Raw genomic sequence first — 15,664 nt, forward strand, 5'->3', positions numbered from 1 at the left:
AAAGGCCTGCAGTGACAGGACGAGGGGCAATGGCTTCAAGCTGGAGGGGAACAGATTTAGACTGGAGATGAGGAGAGGGTTCTTCACTGTGAGGGTGGTGGAGCACTGGAACAGGTTGCCCAGGGAGGTGGTTGAGGCCCCATCCCTGGAGATATTCAAGGAGAGGCTCGACGAGGCCCTGGGCAACCTGGTCTAGTTGGGGGTGTCCCTGCTGACTGCGGGGGGGTCGGACTAGATGGCCTTTGGAGGTCCCTTCCGGCCTGGGCAATTCTATGGTTCTATTCTATGATTCTAGTTTGGTTTTTCTACTAGAAAAAGCAGGAGTTTACCAACTGTAGTCTGCAGATACAGTTCTAGGTGTCAATATAGGCTGTAATTCAAGAGCAGGTTACGTTTCCCCCCTTTGCTGTAAGTGCACAGTCATGGGCTGTGCTTCCTGTGTTCAGTTTAGGAATGTGGATTCCAAAGCGCTACATACTGTGCTTCCCATTACTCCATTGCGGTTCCTCAGCCAACTAGTGACACAAAAGTTTCTCTTATCTAGATTTCCCAACCGTGTGTTTTTCCAGTTTCATGTTTTCATTGTCCTCTGTCACTCCATTTTATTTTTGGAGGGGTTTCAGCTTGAATTTCTTTCTTCCCCCCATCCCTTCTGGGCGCTGGCTGGATCCCGTCTCCCAGCCCACACACAAGAGGCCTTTGTTGCCTCCGACAGGGGTCTGTGTCTGAACACTCTGCTCTGAGCTGCTGCTCGGACACGGGAGGAGCAGGAGTTTAAACTGTAGCGATGTCTTCTGGATAAAATTGTGGAAACTTCCTCAGATCCTTTTTCCCATGGGTTCTAGAAGTTGCCATCCATCAGGTCAAACATCCTTGGCACAGAACCTCCCCCTGCTCCCTCCTGGGAGTGCTGGGGTTTCCCCTCAGAGTTCTCTGCACAGCCTTTGCATCACCACCGCATTGGAGGAACCCAGGAACTGTCCAGTCTGTGCAGGGAGCAGAAATATTTAGGAAAATGAGTCTTCAGCACTGTCACATTTCAAGCTTTTCAGCTGTTATTTTGGCTCTAATTACACCCATTGACTTACAGCATGCTCTACAATTTTTTTTTCCACTAAAATTCAAACCCTTCCTGACCTGCGGTGGGTTTCAGGCCCCGTAAGGTGAGGTGTCACCTTCAGGTGCTCAGCCAAGTGCTGTTTGAAATGCTCTTTGCATGAGAAATCCTGCAGTTCAGCCTTTAATCAGCCCTGGGGCCGTGCTGGGTTTGTACACGCACAGCCCAGTGCTCTCTGAGTGTGGATGGCCCGTCGGGGGTGGATTTTTGTGTTTTATGACAAACCGCTCTGCCTGTCAGGGGAGAGCTTTGAAACTTCCTCTTCCTGTCCAAATGTTGGAGGATTTTGGTGGAGATGAAGTTCCTGCTTGCCCCTGCCTGGCCAAGACAGGTCTCATATCCCCATCTTCCCTGCCAGTCCCCAAGAAACCTGTTCCCTTTCCCATTCATGTAGGTTTGGGAATTGATATCAGCCCTCATTTCCCAGTGCAGCGTTTCCCAACACAGGCATTAGGTAAAGCTGTAGAATTGAGTAACGAGGCCGGTGCTGACGGGGAACGGGAGGGAGTGAGGACACGGTGATAAGGTGATTCCCAGGAGTCTCACACCATCTTAGAAAACTGAACCGAAGGAAAACGGGAATTTTTCATCTTTGCTTTCATTTCTGCAGGGTTTCCAGGTGCTAGTGGAGACGGAGTGGCTGGATTTTGGCCACAAGTTTGCCGATCGCTGTGGCCATGGTGAGAATTCGGATGACCTAAATGAGCGCTGCCCAGTGTTTTTACAGTGGCTGGACTGCGTCCATCAGCTCCAGAGGCAGTTCCCTTGCTCTTTCGAGTTTAACGAAGCATTCCTTGTGAGTTGTGGCTTGAGAGATTGCTGTTTTATAGACTGCTGCTAAACCAGTGCCCGGTACTAACATACTAGAGTGTCCCCAGGGGGTTCTGATTTTCCATTTACCTGGGATACACTGCCACCTGATAAAGGAAACTGGAAAACTGCCCAGATGCAGTAGACAAAAGTACTTGTGTAATTCATGTTTGCTCTTAAAACAGAAGTAGGACCCTTGAGGTCTTCTTTTAGATTTTTAAAGAAATAAATAAACGATGCTAACTTAATAGTCTCACCTAAGAGGTGCTGAAATAATTCCTGTATAATACACATATTGGCTATATAAACTCCCCCCTATTTTGATATTGTCTTGACTTGAAGGCTCCTCCTCTAAACCCAACCTCCCCCTTGGCTTTCCATTCATTTTTTTCTCTTTCTTTGCTGAAAATATGCAGGATATATGAGCTGTGTTTCTTTTCTTTTGACGTGGACAGCTGTCCTATCAGAAATCTGGTCCAAATCAGTTCTGGAGGCCGGAAACTTCCGGCCTGGGCAATTCTATGGTTCTATTCTATGATTCTAGTTTGGTTTTTCTACTAGAAAAAGCAGGAGTTTACCAACTGTAGTCTGCAGATACAGTTCTAGGTGTCAATATAGGCTGTAATTCAAGAGCAGGTTACGTTTCCCCCCTTTGCTGTAAGTGCACAGTCATGGGCTGTGCTTCCTGTGTTCAGTTTAGGAATGTGGATTCCAAAGCGCTACATACTGTGCTTCCCATTACTCCATTGCGGTTCCTCAGCCAACTAGTGACACAAAAGTTTCTCTTTTCTAGATTTCCCAACCGTGTGTTTTTCCAGTTTCATGTTTTCATTGTCCTCTGTCACTCCATTTTATTTTTGGAGGGGTTTCAGCCTGAATTTATTTCTTCCCCCCATCACTTCTGGGCGCTGGCTGGATCCCGTCTCCCAGCCCACACACAAGAGGCCTTTGTTGCCTCCGATGGGAGGAGCAGGAGTTTAAACTGTAGCGATGTCTTCTGGATAAAATTGTGGAAACTTCCTCAGATCCTTTTTCCCATGGGTTCTAGAAGTCGCCATCCGTCAGGTCAAAGCATCCTTGGCACAGAACCTCCCCCTGGTCCCCCCTGGGAGCACTGGGGTTTCCCTTCAGAGTTCTCTTGTCACCACCACATCGGAGGAACCCAGGAACTGTCCAGTCTGTGCATGCCATCCATCAGGTCAAACATCCTTGGCACAGAACCTCCCCCTGCTCCCTCCTGGGAGTGCTGGGGTTTCCCCTCAGAGTTCTCTGCACAGCCTTTGCATCACCACCGCATTGGAGGAACCCAGGAACTGTCCAGTCTGTGCAGGGAGCAGAAATATTTAGGTGTCTTCTGGATAAAATTGTGGAAACTTCCTCAGATCCTTTTTCCCATGGGTTCTAGAAGTTGCCATCCATCAGGTCAAACATCCTTGGCACAGAACCTCCCCCTGCTCCCTCCTGGGAGTGCTGGGGTTTCCCCTCAGAGTTCTCTGCACAGCCTTTGCATCACCACCGCATTGGAGGAACCCAGGAACTGTCCAGTCTGTGCAGGGAGCAGAAATATTTAGGAAAATGAGTCTTCAGCACTGTCACATTTCAAGCTTTTCAGCTGTTATTTTGGCTCTAATTACACCCATTGACTTACAGCATGCTCTACAATTTTTTTTTCCACTAAAATTCAAACCCTTCCTGACCTGCGGTGGGTTTCAGGCCCCGTAAGGTGAGGTGTCACCTTCAGGTGCTCAGCCAAGTGCTGTTTGAAATGCTCTTTGCATGAGAAATCCTGCAGTTCAGCCTTTAATCAGCCCTGGGGCCGTGCTGGGTTTGTACACGCACAGCCCAGTGCTCTCTGAGTGTGGATGGCCCGTCGGGGGTGGATTTTTGTGTTTTATGACAAACCGCTCTGCCTGTCAGGGGAGAGCTTTGAAACTTCCTCTTCCTGTCCAAATGTTGGAGGATTTTGGTGGAGATGAAGTTCCTGCTTGCCCCTGCCTGGCCAAGACAGGTCTCATATCCCCATCTTCCCTGCCAGTCCCCAAGAAACCTGTTCCCTTTCCCATTCATGTAGGTTTGGGAATTGATATCAGCCCTCATTTCCCAGTGCAGCGTTTCCCAACACAGGCATTAGGTAAAGCTGTAGAATTGAGTAACGAGGCCGGTGCTGACGGGGAACGGGAGGGAGTGAGGACACGGTGATAAGGTGATTCCCAGGAGTCTCACACCATCTTAGAAAACTGAACCGAAGGAAAACGGGAATTTTTCATCTTTGCTTTCATTTCTGCAGGGTTTCCAGGTGCTAGTGGAGACGGAGTGGCTGGATTTTGGCCACAAGTTTGCCGATCGCTGTGGCCATGGTGAGAATTCGGATGACCTAAATGAGCGCTGCCCAGTGTTTTTACAGTGGCTGGACTGCGTCCATCAGCTCCAGAGGCAGTTCCCTTGCTCTTTCGAGTTTAACGAAGCATTCCTTGTGAGTTGTGGCTTGAGAGATTGCTGTTTTATAGACTGCTGCTAAACCAGTGCCCGGTACTAACATACTAGAGTGTCCCCAGGGGGTTCTGATTTTCCATTTACCTGGGATACACTGCCACCTGATAAAGGAAACTGGAAAACTGCCCAGATGCAGTAGACAAAAGTACTTGTGTAATTCATGTTTGCTCTTAAAACAGAAGTAGGACCCTTGAGGTCTTCTTTTAGATTTTTAAAGAAATAAATAAACGATGCTAACTTAATAGTCTCACCTAAGAGGTGCTGAAATAATTCCTGTATAATACACATATTGGCTATATAAACTCCCCCCTATTTTGATATTGTCTTGACTTGAAGGCTCCTCCTCTAAACCCAACCTCCCCCTTGGCTTTCCATTCATTTTTTTCTCTTTCTTTGCTGAAAATATGCAGGATATATGAGCTGTGTTTCTTTTCTTTTGACGTGGACAGCTGTCCTATCAGAAATCTGGTCCAAATCAGTTCTGGAGGCCGGAAAGCCGGTCTCTGGGAAAGAGACAGTCCCTGACTGCAGGACTGATAATCTGAAGAATAAAAGTTTTTATGAATTGTCTCAGCCACGGAGAGCTTTAAAGCACATTCCTGTGATTAGTGGCTGACTTGAGTTACCCCTGGCCAGCTCAGCCACCCAGCCCAGTGGCTGTCCAGTCCTCGGGTGGGAAATGAGATGCGGGAGGTTATAACTGGTTGTACTGCTGATCTGCAGGAGCTGTGTGGCAGCGTGCCCTTAGATTCTGGCCTTTTTAGAGTAAACCCCTTAATTTATTAGATTATTGAAGTACTTGTCTTCATTTAACATCTGAATAATCCTATAGAAGTCATTTATATGCTTAAAGTTTGTATTAAGCTAATGTGTCAGATGGGGTGCCCAGCATGGAGTGAATAGTGATGAGGGTGTGTGTGCTGTGTGCATTTACACCAACCTGCACAAATTAACACTTTTCCCCACCGTTCTTTGCCTTTCTGTGCTGCCTTAACGTTTTGTAACAGATATCACAATTGCCTCCTTTGCCTGTCCTTACAGGGCTGTGACTTTGAATCAGCAATACTTGATTATGAACAAATATTTTGTCTTTATATTTTATATTTTTTTAATTATGATTTTAAAAGATTCCCCCATGCTTGGGTTCTTTTGCAATGAGTTTATAAGGAGGTAGGCAAAAAATGCACATCAGTGTTCGGGAATGGGGTGTAATGTCCCGTGAAGGGAAAGATTTGCTGCATAAACTGGCACGTTGATTCTGATGTGAAGCTGATCTCTTCTGCCATGTGACGGTGTGCTACTGGTCTGTGCAGGTGAAACTGGTGCAGCACACCTACTCCTGCCTCTTTGGTACATTCCTGTGCAACAACGCGAAAGAGAGAGGAGAGAAACACACTCAGGAACGGACCTGTTCTGTCTGGTCTCTGCTGCGGGCAGCAAACAAAGCCTTCAAAAACCTGCTCTACTCCTCCCAGTCTGAATCCGTACGTATCCCCCTCCCCGCCCCCGCCTATAATGCTCCCCAAAGAGGGGACATGAAGAAACCAGCCAGGCTTGTAGCGGTGGGACGTGGTGATGGCTTCACCCTCACTGTGAATGCAGTAGAAAGAGGCAGGTCCTCCTGAAAGGAGGTTGTAGAGAGGCAGGTGTTGGCCTCTTCTCCCAAAGGATGAACGACAAGGCCAGAGGAAATGGTCTGAAGTTGGGGCAGGGGAGATTTAGGTTAGATATTAGAAAGAACTACTTTCCTGAGAGGGTGGTCAGGCCCTGGAACAGCCTGCCCAGGGAGGTGGTGGAGTCACCATCCCTGGAGGTATTTAAGAAACGTATAGACATGGCTCTTCAGGGCCTGCTCTAGTGCCCAAGGTTATTGGTTTATGGTGAGGTGTTGAGTGTGGGGTTTAGTTGGTGGGCGTTTGGTGTGGTGTGTTTTGTATTTGTTTGGTGGGGGTTTTTTTGTTTTGTTTTGGGGTTTTTTTTTCTTGTTTTTTTTTCTTTTTTTTTTGTGGTTGGACTCGATGATCTCAGAGGTCCCTTCCAACCACTAAGATTCTGTGATTCTGTGATTTCCAGGGCGCTGTGCCCAGCTCTCCCCTCCGTGTTCGCCCTCGAACGCTCGGGCCGGTCTGACGTTTCAAGCCTTGCATGAAGTTTGCTGGTATTTGAGGAACGTCAAATGCAACCTCAGAAATGTCTCTCTGCCAGAAATACGTTTTCTGGAACTAAATATTTTGTCTTCTGCAACAGAAAACATTTCAGTGTGTGACACTTCTAGACCTTTCTAGAGAACGGAGCTGTGTCGGAGGAGTGACGTAGAACCACACACAAACCGAGACACTGTGTCTATACTAATCTTAAATCTGAGCAGAAAAAGGAACTCAGATTTAGTGTATCTCTGTTTCTCTTCATTTTTTCACATTTTCAGTTTGGCTCTTCCATAGTAATAGATCACTGCAGCTTCTGGGAAGGGACATAGTTGCCTTTTGTGTATCTGATAAATGGGAACACAAGGCATTAGGGATGCAGAGTGGTGGGTACGTGAACAGTCAGTCCTCAAATGGCATCCTCATTAGGACAGCCAAGACTTTCATAAATATTTAAACCCTTTTTGTTTATAAAAGTATCAGATTCCATAAATCTAACGGTAAGGACGATGCAATGTTTTTGCATGTGATAGATGTGGCTTTTAATTGTTCCTTAGAGTAATATGAAAACCTGGCTTAGTAGGAAAGAGTTGATGCCTACATTTGTTAGAAAAAGATGGCTTTTCTATTCCTGTCTGCCCTCTGGGGCTGTCTGTGTCCCCTGGCCACGCAGCCTGAGCCCCTTTGTCATTGTCATTGCCACTGGCGACCTCCACCATGGCTCTTGAAGGCTTCCCAGCCTGATGCCATCATAGGAGTGGACGTGATAGCTGCCAGCATGAGGCATTGCAGATAAATATGGTTCGTGCGGAGTTTAGAGGATCTAAGTTTTCCCTGAAAACACCAGCAGGTTGCCTGGTCCTCGGAGCGCTCCTGACGTGGGCAGTGTGGGCAGGGAGCCCTTCTGGCCCCAGGCTGCCCTCACCTGCGTGTCCTGCGGTGGAGATGCAGTCAGTGACCTGGCCTCTGCTCTCTGCAAACACTGCGCTGTAGCGTATGGAGCTAATTAGGATAATTTATCCGTATGTGGGAGTTCTCATAATTTCCTGTCTTGTATTTGTGGCTTTACTTCAGAGTTTAGAGGGTGCTTCTGGGATGCAGCCACATCTGGTATAAAACCCGAGTTGTTTTAAGAGCAGCACCCACCAAACCGAGCCACCCCCCAGCCTTCCCTCTGCCCAGTTTTGGGCCCCCTACCATAAAAAAGACATTGAGGGGCTGGAGCGGGTCCAGAGAAGGGCGACAAAGCTGGGGAGGGGTCTGGAGAATAAGTCTTATGAGGAGAGGCTGAGGGAGCTGGGGTTATTCAGCCTGGAGAAGAGGAGGCTGAGGGGAGACCTTATTGCTCTCTCCAACTCCCTGAAAGGAGGGTGTAGAGAGATGGGGGTCGGTCTCTTTTCTCAAGTCACAGGCAACAGGACAAGAGGAAATGGCCTCAAGTTACACCAGGGGAGGTTCAGGCTGGATATTGGGAAAAATTTTTTCACTGCAAGGGTTCTCAGCCATTGGAATGGGCTGCCCAGGGAGGTGGTTGAGGCCCCATCCCTGGAGGTGTTCAAAAGACGGGTTGATGTAGTGCTGGGAGGTCTGGTTTAGTGATGATGCTCCTTGTTTGTTGTGTGGGTGTCTATTTTTGTCAGTTAGGTTGATGGTTGGACAAGATGATCTTTAAGGTCCCTTCCAACCTAGAAGATTCTGTGATTCTGCTCAGCCCCAGCACAACCTGACTGTTTCTCCACCATCACCAGCTTTTCCACAAAAAAAGTTGCCTGGGAAAGCAGTGGAATTGATAGAGTGACCCGAGGTGGTGCTAAGCTGAAGCAGAAAGCCTATTCCAGAGCCAAGGAATCCCTTTTAAGAGCAAGCTGCCTCTTCAGCAAAGTATTTCTGTGGATACTTAATTTTTAACATCTGAGTGCTTCCCTGAAAGACGGGGCTGGCTGTGATGAAGGGGCTGGCTGTGATGAACTGGAGCCTGCGGAAGGAGGTGATTAGTTGAGCTCTCGGGCGGTGTGGTGTAACGCAGGGGACAGGGAAATGTGGGCGCTGACAACGAGCCTCTGAATTCCTCAGCAGCCTGCCCGGCTGGGAAGCCTTATGGAGGTGTAGATTCACATTGCAGTGATTCATTGAGGGGAAGCTGAAAGCCAGCATTGTTATGCCTCAGCCTCTGTCTCTGAAAGCAGAGATAATTATATATCCCAGTGTAGCTGATTAAAAATGCTGGAGCTGCTCGCTAGCCTTCGGAGATCCAGCAAAGCCTCCCAGCTGCAGCCCTGAATAATAAACTACCAGGATTGCAGACTGGAGCAGCTTTTTACATTCTGTTTCTGACCCGGCTTGTTCCCCCCACCCCAGGTGCTGTACCCCGTGTGCCACGTGCGGAATTTGATGCTCTGGAGCGCCGTGTACCTGCCCTGCTCCTCCCCCTCCACCCCCGCAGACGACACCTGTGCCCCGTACCCCGTGCCAGGCTCCAGCCCTGAAGACCAGCCTCTGGGCAGGTGAGCCTCCAGCCCAGCAATCCCGTCCTGTAAAGTAAGATCAACAGGGAATATTGTGGGATATAATGAGGAGAACACTGGCGGTGGGGAGGGAGGGGTTTTGCACCGGGTTCTTTATGGGACTGTGTGACCTGCCCAAAAGCAGCCTGTTGTTCTTTCCCTTTTGGGAGCTGTTGAGTTTCAGAGGTGACAGCGGAACAGAGAGGAGATCAGCAAATAGAATTAAGCTGCGGGTGTTACACGGCCGTGTAGGATTCCTTATATCCTTGTGGGATATAAGCTTTCATTTGCTTATCTGGAATTGGAGTTCCTTTTCTGTGTTGCATAACTGTTTCTTCGCTTTTTTGTACAACGATTCTGAGCACGTACCGGTGAGGAGGCGTGAGCAGACTGTAAGCACTTGTGCTTGTGGGGAAGGGGTTATTCTGGGAGTGTTTGAAGTCTGATTGAATGTATTTTCCTGACGGCCAACAAAGCAGCTCTGTGCTACAGATGGGCCCAATGTGCTCCTCAATAATACTTCACACAAGTCCATTAGTGAGCAGATTGTTATTGTCCTAATTGGAGGGGGGCAGAGGGAGGAGTTTTTAAGCCATCGTAGCTAAGCATTTAGGGAAAAAAATACTCCCCTGACTGTGGATTCTGCTTATTTCTAGGTTACCAAAGACAAGATCCTTTGACAATCTGACGACAGCCTGCGATAGCAGCGTGCCCACCGCCAACCGCCGCAGCAGCGACCCCAGCCTCAACGAGAAGTGGCAGGAGCACCGGCGGTCGCTGGAGCTGAGCAGCCTGGGCAACCCTGGGGAGGAGCCCTTCGACGGGGACGGCCTGGGCAAAGCGGGCAGGGCTCCTCTGGGAGCAGAGCTCTCCGTGGCCGCCGGCGTGGCGGAGGGACAGATGGAGAACATTCTGCAAGAGGCCACTAAGGACGACGTTGGTCTGGAGGAGCACCTGAGGGGTAACCTGGAGACAGCAGGTAAAGGGGACGAGGTTGCCCTGGATAAGGAGAAGAGAACTGAAAATCTGCATGTCTGTGAGAAGGCTGAGGAGGACGAAGGTATCGCAACGAACAATCCGGCGTCCAACCCACATCCAGTTTCACAAGGTGCTTCTGAGCTCAAAGGCCAGCAGGACGAGCACGCTGATCTCAGCAACGCTCTCCAGAAGCTACCTCAGGGGAAAGGACTGCAGGCAGCTCCCTTGGAGGGCTGTGTGAACAGAGAGGCTCAGCAGCAGCCGGAGGAGGAAGGTGTTGGCAAAGCTGAAGGCGAAGCAGAGAGCCCGTCCCACGCAGCACCGGCCGGCCTTCCCTTCCCTCTCACAGCCCCCTACGAGGCAAGAACATCCAACGTTGAAAGTTCTACCGAAACCTTAACAGAGAATGAAGCAAAGCAAGAGCTCCTTCCTAAGAGTCCTTGCCACAGACCTCACCGGATGGACAACAGCGCTGACGGGCTTTCTCGAACTGTTGACCATAGGCCAGAGGGGGAGAGCGTGCTAGAACTTCAAAAACTGGGAACAAAAGTGCATAGGACTTCTGGTAGCAGCAACACACACATCCCGATGCCTTCCCCTTGTGCCTTGCCTTTAGCTGAATGTAAGGATGAGATTGTGTGTAACGGGGAGCTGGAGCCCGAGAACAAGCTGGCGGAGAGGTCTGCGGGGTTCAGCATCCCCCAGAAATACCACGCGGCGAACGGGCACTGCCTGAACGGGGAGGACGGCCGGATCAAAGCCTCGCTGAGCCGGCAGGTCTCCGCCGCCAGCTGCAGCTCCGCGCAGTTTCACTTGAGGAACTTGCACCAGAAGTGGATGTTCAGTCACCTGGGTAAGCAGCAGGCAGCCGGGAGCCCGGAGCAACCCGCCAGAAGCCACCTGGACGATGACGGGATGCCCGTCTACACCGACGTCATCCAGCAGCGCCTGCGCCAGATAGAAACCGGCCACCAGCAGGAGGTGGAGACCTTGAAGAAGCAAGTGCAGGAGCTGAAGAGCCGGTTGGAGAGCCAGTTCCTCAACAGCTCCCTGCGGCTCAACGGCGACTACGGAGACGAAGTGGTAAGTGAGATGGTAACTGGGCCACCTCTGGAGACAGCGGGCTAGTGATCACCTGCTGGATCTCAGCGTACTCCCACCTCAGGTAGTGATCGTTCTGGCCATGCAGGCTCTTGCAAAACTCTCCAGGTCCTTCTGAAAAGGGCAAATGACCGAGCACGTGGCAAACGGCAATTAATGGTGACTCAGATTTTCACTGTATTGCACTTTGAGCATAAACGTAGCAAAGGTTTATTTCAAGGTGGGTGTTTCAGAGCGTTACTCACACGTACCTGGACGTACTTCAACCCCTTCATTGGCCTTATTAAAAAAAAAATAAAAATTGTTTTACTCTTGTTTTCATATCCGGTTAAAGATCGTAGTTTCTAAGGCAGTGGTTGTGCCATTTATCGGGACGGGAGCACAGGATGATCTCTGGGTGCTTTGCACACCTGGGGTAAGAGCAATGCATCAATCCTCCCGCTTTCCCGAAGGCAGGGCTGCTCCCGGCTCGTTAGCGGGAAGAAATGAAGAGCTTTTGTGACAGCCTTATGTCAATGAGGCTTTTTCTCAACAAATTAAAAATTTTAAGGCAGCTTTTAAACTGACTGTGCTTTTTTTTAAAGTCGTCCAAGTAGAGCCTTCAGTTTGAGGCGCGATTCGAATGCGGTGTGGGGATTGCTGCAGCAATGAAACCATCTACCTACTTGTGGGTGCAAAAGACATTTTAAAATCAAAAATGAAATAAGTATAATCCCAAATTCAAGATGTCAATATCTAGTGAGTTTGCTTGTATGTCTTGGGTGGTTTTTTAAGTTGCTTCTCCCCTGCCTGTTTTTTACTGAATTTCTCCTCCTCTTTTGACTAATAAACAATAATAAAAAGTCAATAGAAATACAGTCGGTGCCTTACGTTGCTTGAATCCCACCTGGTTCAGAGAATGAGCAGGACTCCTGTTCTGCAGAGCCCTTTGTGCACGGAGCAGCTCTGCAGGTGGCTGCAAAAATTGGGCTTTCAAAGGATTATTAGTTAAATAAAATAAATGAAGAGGGGAGAGGTCCCTGGGGAACAGGCTGGGGACAGTGAGAGGGCGTGAAGGGGAAGGCGAGGAGACATAAGATCCCTGAGACAGAGCTTGTATCTGAAAAGAAAAATAAATTGTAAGAGGTTTCCAACTTTTGTCTACGTACCGTGCTGTTGTTTAGAAGGGGCAGAGGTGCTGGATAGTCCCAGGTACGTTTGGTGTGAGAAATTCTGGGAGCCTTCTTGGCTGTTAACATCGGAGATAACAGCACTGGGTGCTGCCTCGGGCATCCCTTTCCGACCGGTGGGGATTCTGTCACTGGCAAAAGCTTGGATTCCTTGGACAAAGTTGGTGATTTGGCTTTATTTTATTATTCTCCCATTTTTTTAAGGGCCTTCACAAACCGCAGTGCAGGGCTGGGTGTCAGAACCCAGAGTCTGATCTCTGCTTTCTGGTTGTGCCTCAAATTGGGAGGGAGAGGTTTTCTTCTGGAGCTCCAGAGGCACCCATTCCTCAGGCACAGAAAGGCATTAACTCAAGATTTCTTGCTAGTTTTAATGTATTTTAAGGGCTGGCTGAGTTTTAAGTCAGTTAAAATACAACTTTACCCGAATAGACTATGTTAAAGAAGCATTATTCTCCCCAAAAATATATATATATGGAATATATACAGCTCAAATTCTGAGTTTCCCAGGTGTGATTTGGTTTGTGTTTTCCAGAATTTTTGCTGACAAAAAGCTGTATGTATGACTGGTATTAATTTTGAAAGTGAAACAGCCTCGGAAAGGAAATGCCACCATGAAACTGGAGCTTTTTTGGTTCATCACCCACAGTGGTGCCAGAACTCTGTGCTTAACGCATGAGAAAACACATCTAAAATCCATTTTACAAATCCATTTTAAAATCCATCGTCTGGAGGGTCAAAACCTGACCAGTTGGGGTTTTTTTCCATGGTTTGGGTGGTGGTTTTTTTGGTTTTTTTTTGCAATTCTCTGCTGCACAACCCCCTTCAGCGCGTGGCATTTCTGGTCCCATCGGAAAAGGCGCTGCCGCCTGTGCCCTGTAGGGAGGGGACATTTGTAGGTTGTGACATTTGCCCTCAGCTGGAGGTGCCCCCAGAGTGTCCGGGTTTTGATTTGTGGAGGTAGGGATCCGGGAGGGTTCTGTTCAGCTGTGTTTGTTTGCCAACAGACTTCTATCCCCGACTCGGAAAGCAATCTGGATCAGAACTGCTTGTCTCGCTGCAGCACAGAGATTTTCTCTGAAGCCAGCTGGGAGCAGGTGGATAAACAGGACACAGAGGTACAGACTAACGCCCCGTAAATCGCTCATTCTTTGCCAGTAGGATGGGATATTCCTCATCCAAATGATCCTCCGGCCTTTGGTCACCTGCCACTTCTTGGGGAACTCTATTCCTTGTGTTTCGCTTGTCTCTCGTACTTTAAATATCAGTACCTGTGCCTATGAGCCCTCTGCTGTCTTTGAGAAGCTGGGGAAGGGATGGTAGCTAAAGCAGCTGTAGGTGCACACCTGCTTGGTGAATATTCTTGGCCTGAATACTTTTAAAGCACGGAAAAAACTAAGGAATTTGACGTTTTTGACTTAATTTCTGTCTGAGGGAAGTGCTGTTCTCAAAGGGAAGGTTCCTGCCGTCTGTCTTGGGTGCGAGCGCTGAGTTCGTGCTTTTAGAACAGAACAAATGCTGAATTGGTGAGCTCAAGTGAGATGGGTCTGTTTCTGATGAATGGTCCTCTCCTTGATGAATGTCTTCTCTGTCCCCAGGTGACGCGGTGGCTCCCGGACCACCTGGCAGCGCACTGCTACGGCTGCGACAGCGCCTTCTGGCTGGCCAGTCGGAAGCACCACTGCAGGTGAGCGGGGCTTCGGCACAGGACGGCGGGGAGGGGGGCACACAGTTGTCCCTTCTCCCGTTCCACCAGGAAAGGGCTTTCTTTGACACGTAGTTCCTCGCTCAGGGACAGGTGGCAGAGTTTTAGGGCAGGACGGTGCACGCTCCCGAAGGAGCCCAGGGCTTTGGCAGGACGGAGCTGTTTCTCCCAGGGAGTTCCAGTTCATGCAGAGTCAATATCTAAAAAGCTCAATTTGGTCTCTGCTCCATCCCAGCCTAAACACATCCCGCCTTCTTTTGTCCTCAAGCTGGATTTGGAGGCAGCTGTTTAGCTTCTTAAGAGGCTGTAAATAATAAAAACCACTGGTTTGTCACCTCTGCATTCAATAATTCAATACTGCAACTCTACGAATACTGTCTTCTTCCCATTGCTGGTGGTAAAGTCGCTCCTTCCCTTCTCTAACCGCTCTTCCCTTTTCCACTGCTGGTGGAAGAGAACCTGCAGAGGACACCTACGTCAAGGAGAAGTTTTCTGGATTGTTCTTTGCCAAACGTGTTGCCAGCAGAGGCTGCAACAGCTAATGCAGGCAGCAGGGGCTTAATGAGGAGCAGGTGGCGGAGGCCTTTTGATGAGCTCATGCTCTGGGTAGAGTCAGAGAAGCTCAGATTTCTGAGGTCCATTTCGAATAAATCCCTGTTCCTCATTTCTGGGCATGAGAAAGCCATTACAAGAAGTGTCATTTCAGCAAATGGCAGTTACCACATTGGGATGCTTCATCGCTTTTTGAAGTCGTAGAGAATCATAAACATCTTCCTTGGTTTGTGTCCCATTTTGTGTTTTGCTCCCTTTAGTCGTCTTTGAAAGATAAACCAAACCCAGGGCAGAAGGAACAAGAGTTGAAAGGCTTTGATTTTTTTTTTGCATGTCCACTGTATCTGTGCAAATTTGTCTTAAGGCTTCAGAGGAAGAGGGAAATTACTAAGCACATGGCTGTGCGCGTCTGAAGGGGTTGATAAGAGTTAAAAACTTTTAAACCCCGAGTTTAAATAGGGTTTTCCTTCTCCCCGTGGTACCTGCTGTGGAGGGCACCCAGATGGCATTTGGCACCTCCATTTCCCTGTCCCTGGGCTGGCCTCTGGGGACACCCTGGCACATGGATGCCCCCAGGACACCCCAACACCAAAACAAAACTTGAGGTTTCCTGTTCAGTTGCAAATTTCCCTCTAGTGTCTATTCCTTCAGCTTTCCCCTGCCTGGGCTGGGCTGCCCAGGCTGCCCACCTGCGCTCTGCTGGTTTGTGCTAGAGACCAGTAAGGAATGGTGACCAGCAAGAAACCCACCCATTCCCATTTCCACACCCCAGTGGGCAGTGGCAGTCTGCTCCCCGGCCTGCCTGACGGGGGAAACGAGTTGAAATCCATGCGCTGGGAGGCCTTGAGGGGGATCAAAGCAGGCAGTCCCTTCCTTTTCTCCATGTGGTTCCTTTCCCCATCCCCTCTGAGCTCTCTCTCCCCTCCTTGCAGGGACGTTGAACGCGTTGGTCAGATCTGGTGAGCATTTACAGCAGCCGCTCTCTGTTGTCCGTCTGTCTTTTCTAACTAACCTGGGCTCTGCCCCCCCTGTTTCTCACTTGCCTGGAAGTCACCACGGCGCGGTGCTGGGGGGGCAGTGCCAGCTCCTGGGGG

The 15,664-nt window shown here is 49.2% G+C and overlaps 1 protein-coding gene across 4 annotated transcripts in view; it reads left to right on the top strand.

Annotated features, from left to right (window-relative positions):
• MTMR3 (myotubularin related protein 3) overlaps positions 1-15,664 on the top strand; it is a 90,575-nt gene that overhangs the window by 72,714 nt on the left and 2,197 nt on the right. Inside the window, exons 14-20 of one of the 4 annotated variants that reach the window (XM_014940099.1) lie at positions 1,728-1,913; positions 5,734-5,904; positions 8,923-9,068; positions 9,725-11,129; positions 13,321-13,431; positions 13,912-14,000; positions 15,503-15,529. In XM_014940099.1, the coding sequence (XP_014795585.1) occupies positions 1,728-1,913; positions 5,734-5,904; positions 8,923-9,068; positions 9,725-11,129; positions 13,321-13,431; positions 13,912-14,000; positions 15,503-15,529 (2,135 nt within the window). The remainder of the gene's footprint in view (positions 1-1,727; positions 1,914-5,733; positions 5,905-8,922; positions 9,069-9,724; positions 11,130-13,320; positions 13,432-13,911; positions 14,001-15,502; positions 15,530-15,664) is intronic. The other 3 variants (XM_014940178.1, XM_014940255.1, XM_014940337.1) reach the window with 3 other exon arrangements.

This window comes from Calidris pugnax, unplaced genomic scaffold (genome assembly GCF_001431845.1).
Source record: "Calidris pugnax isolate Ruff unplaced genomic scaffold, ASM143184v1 scaffold7, whole genome shotgun sequence".
Lineage (NCBI taxonomy): Eukaryota > Metazoa > Chordata > Aves > Charadriiformes > Scolopacidae > Calidris > Calidris pugnax.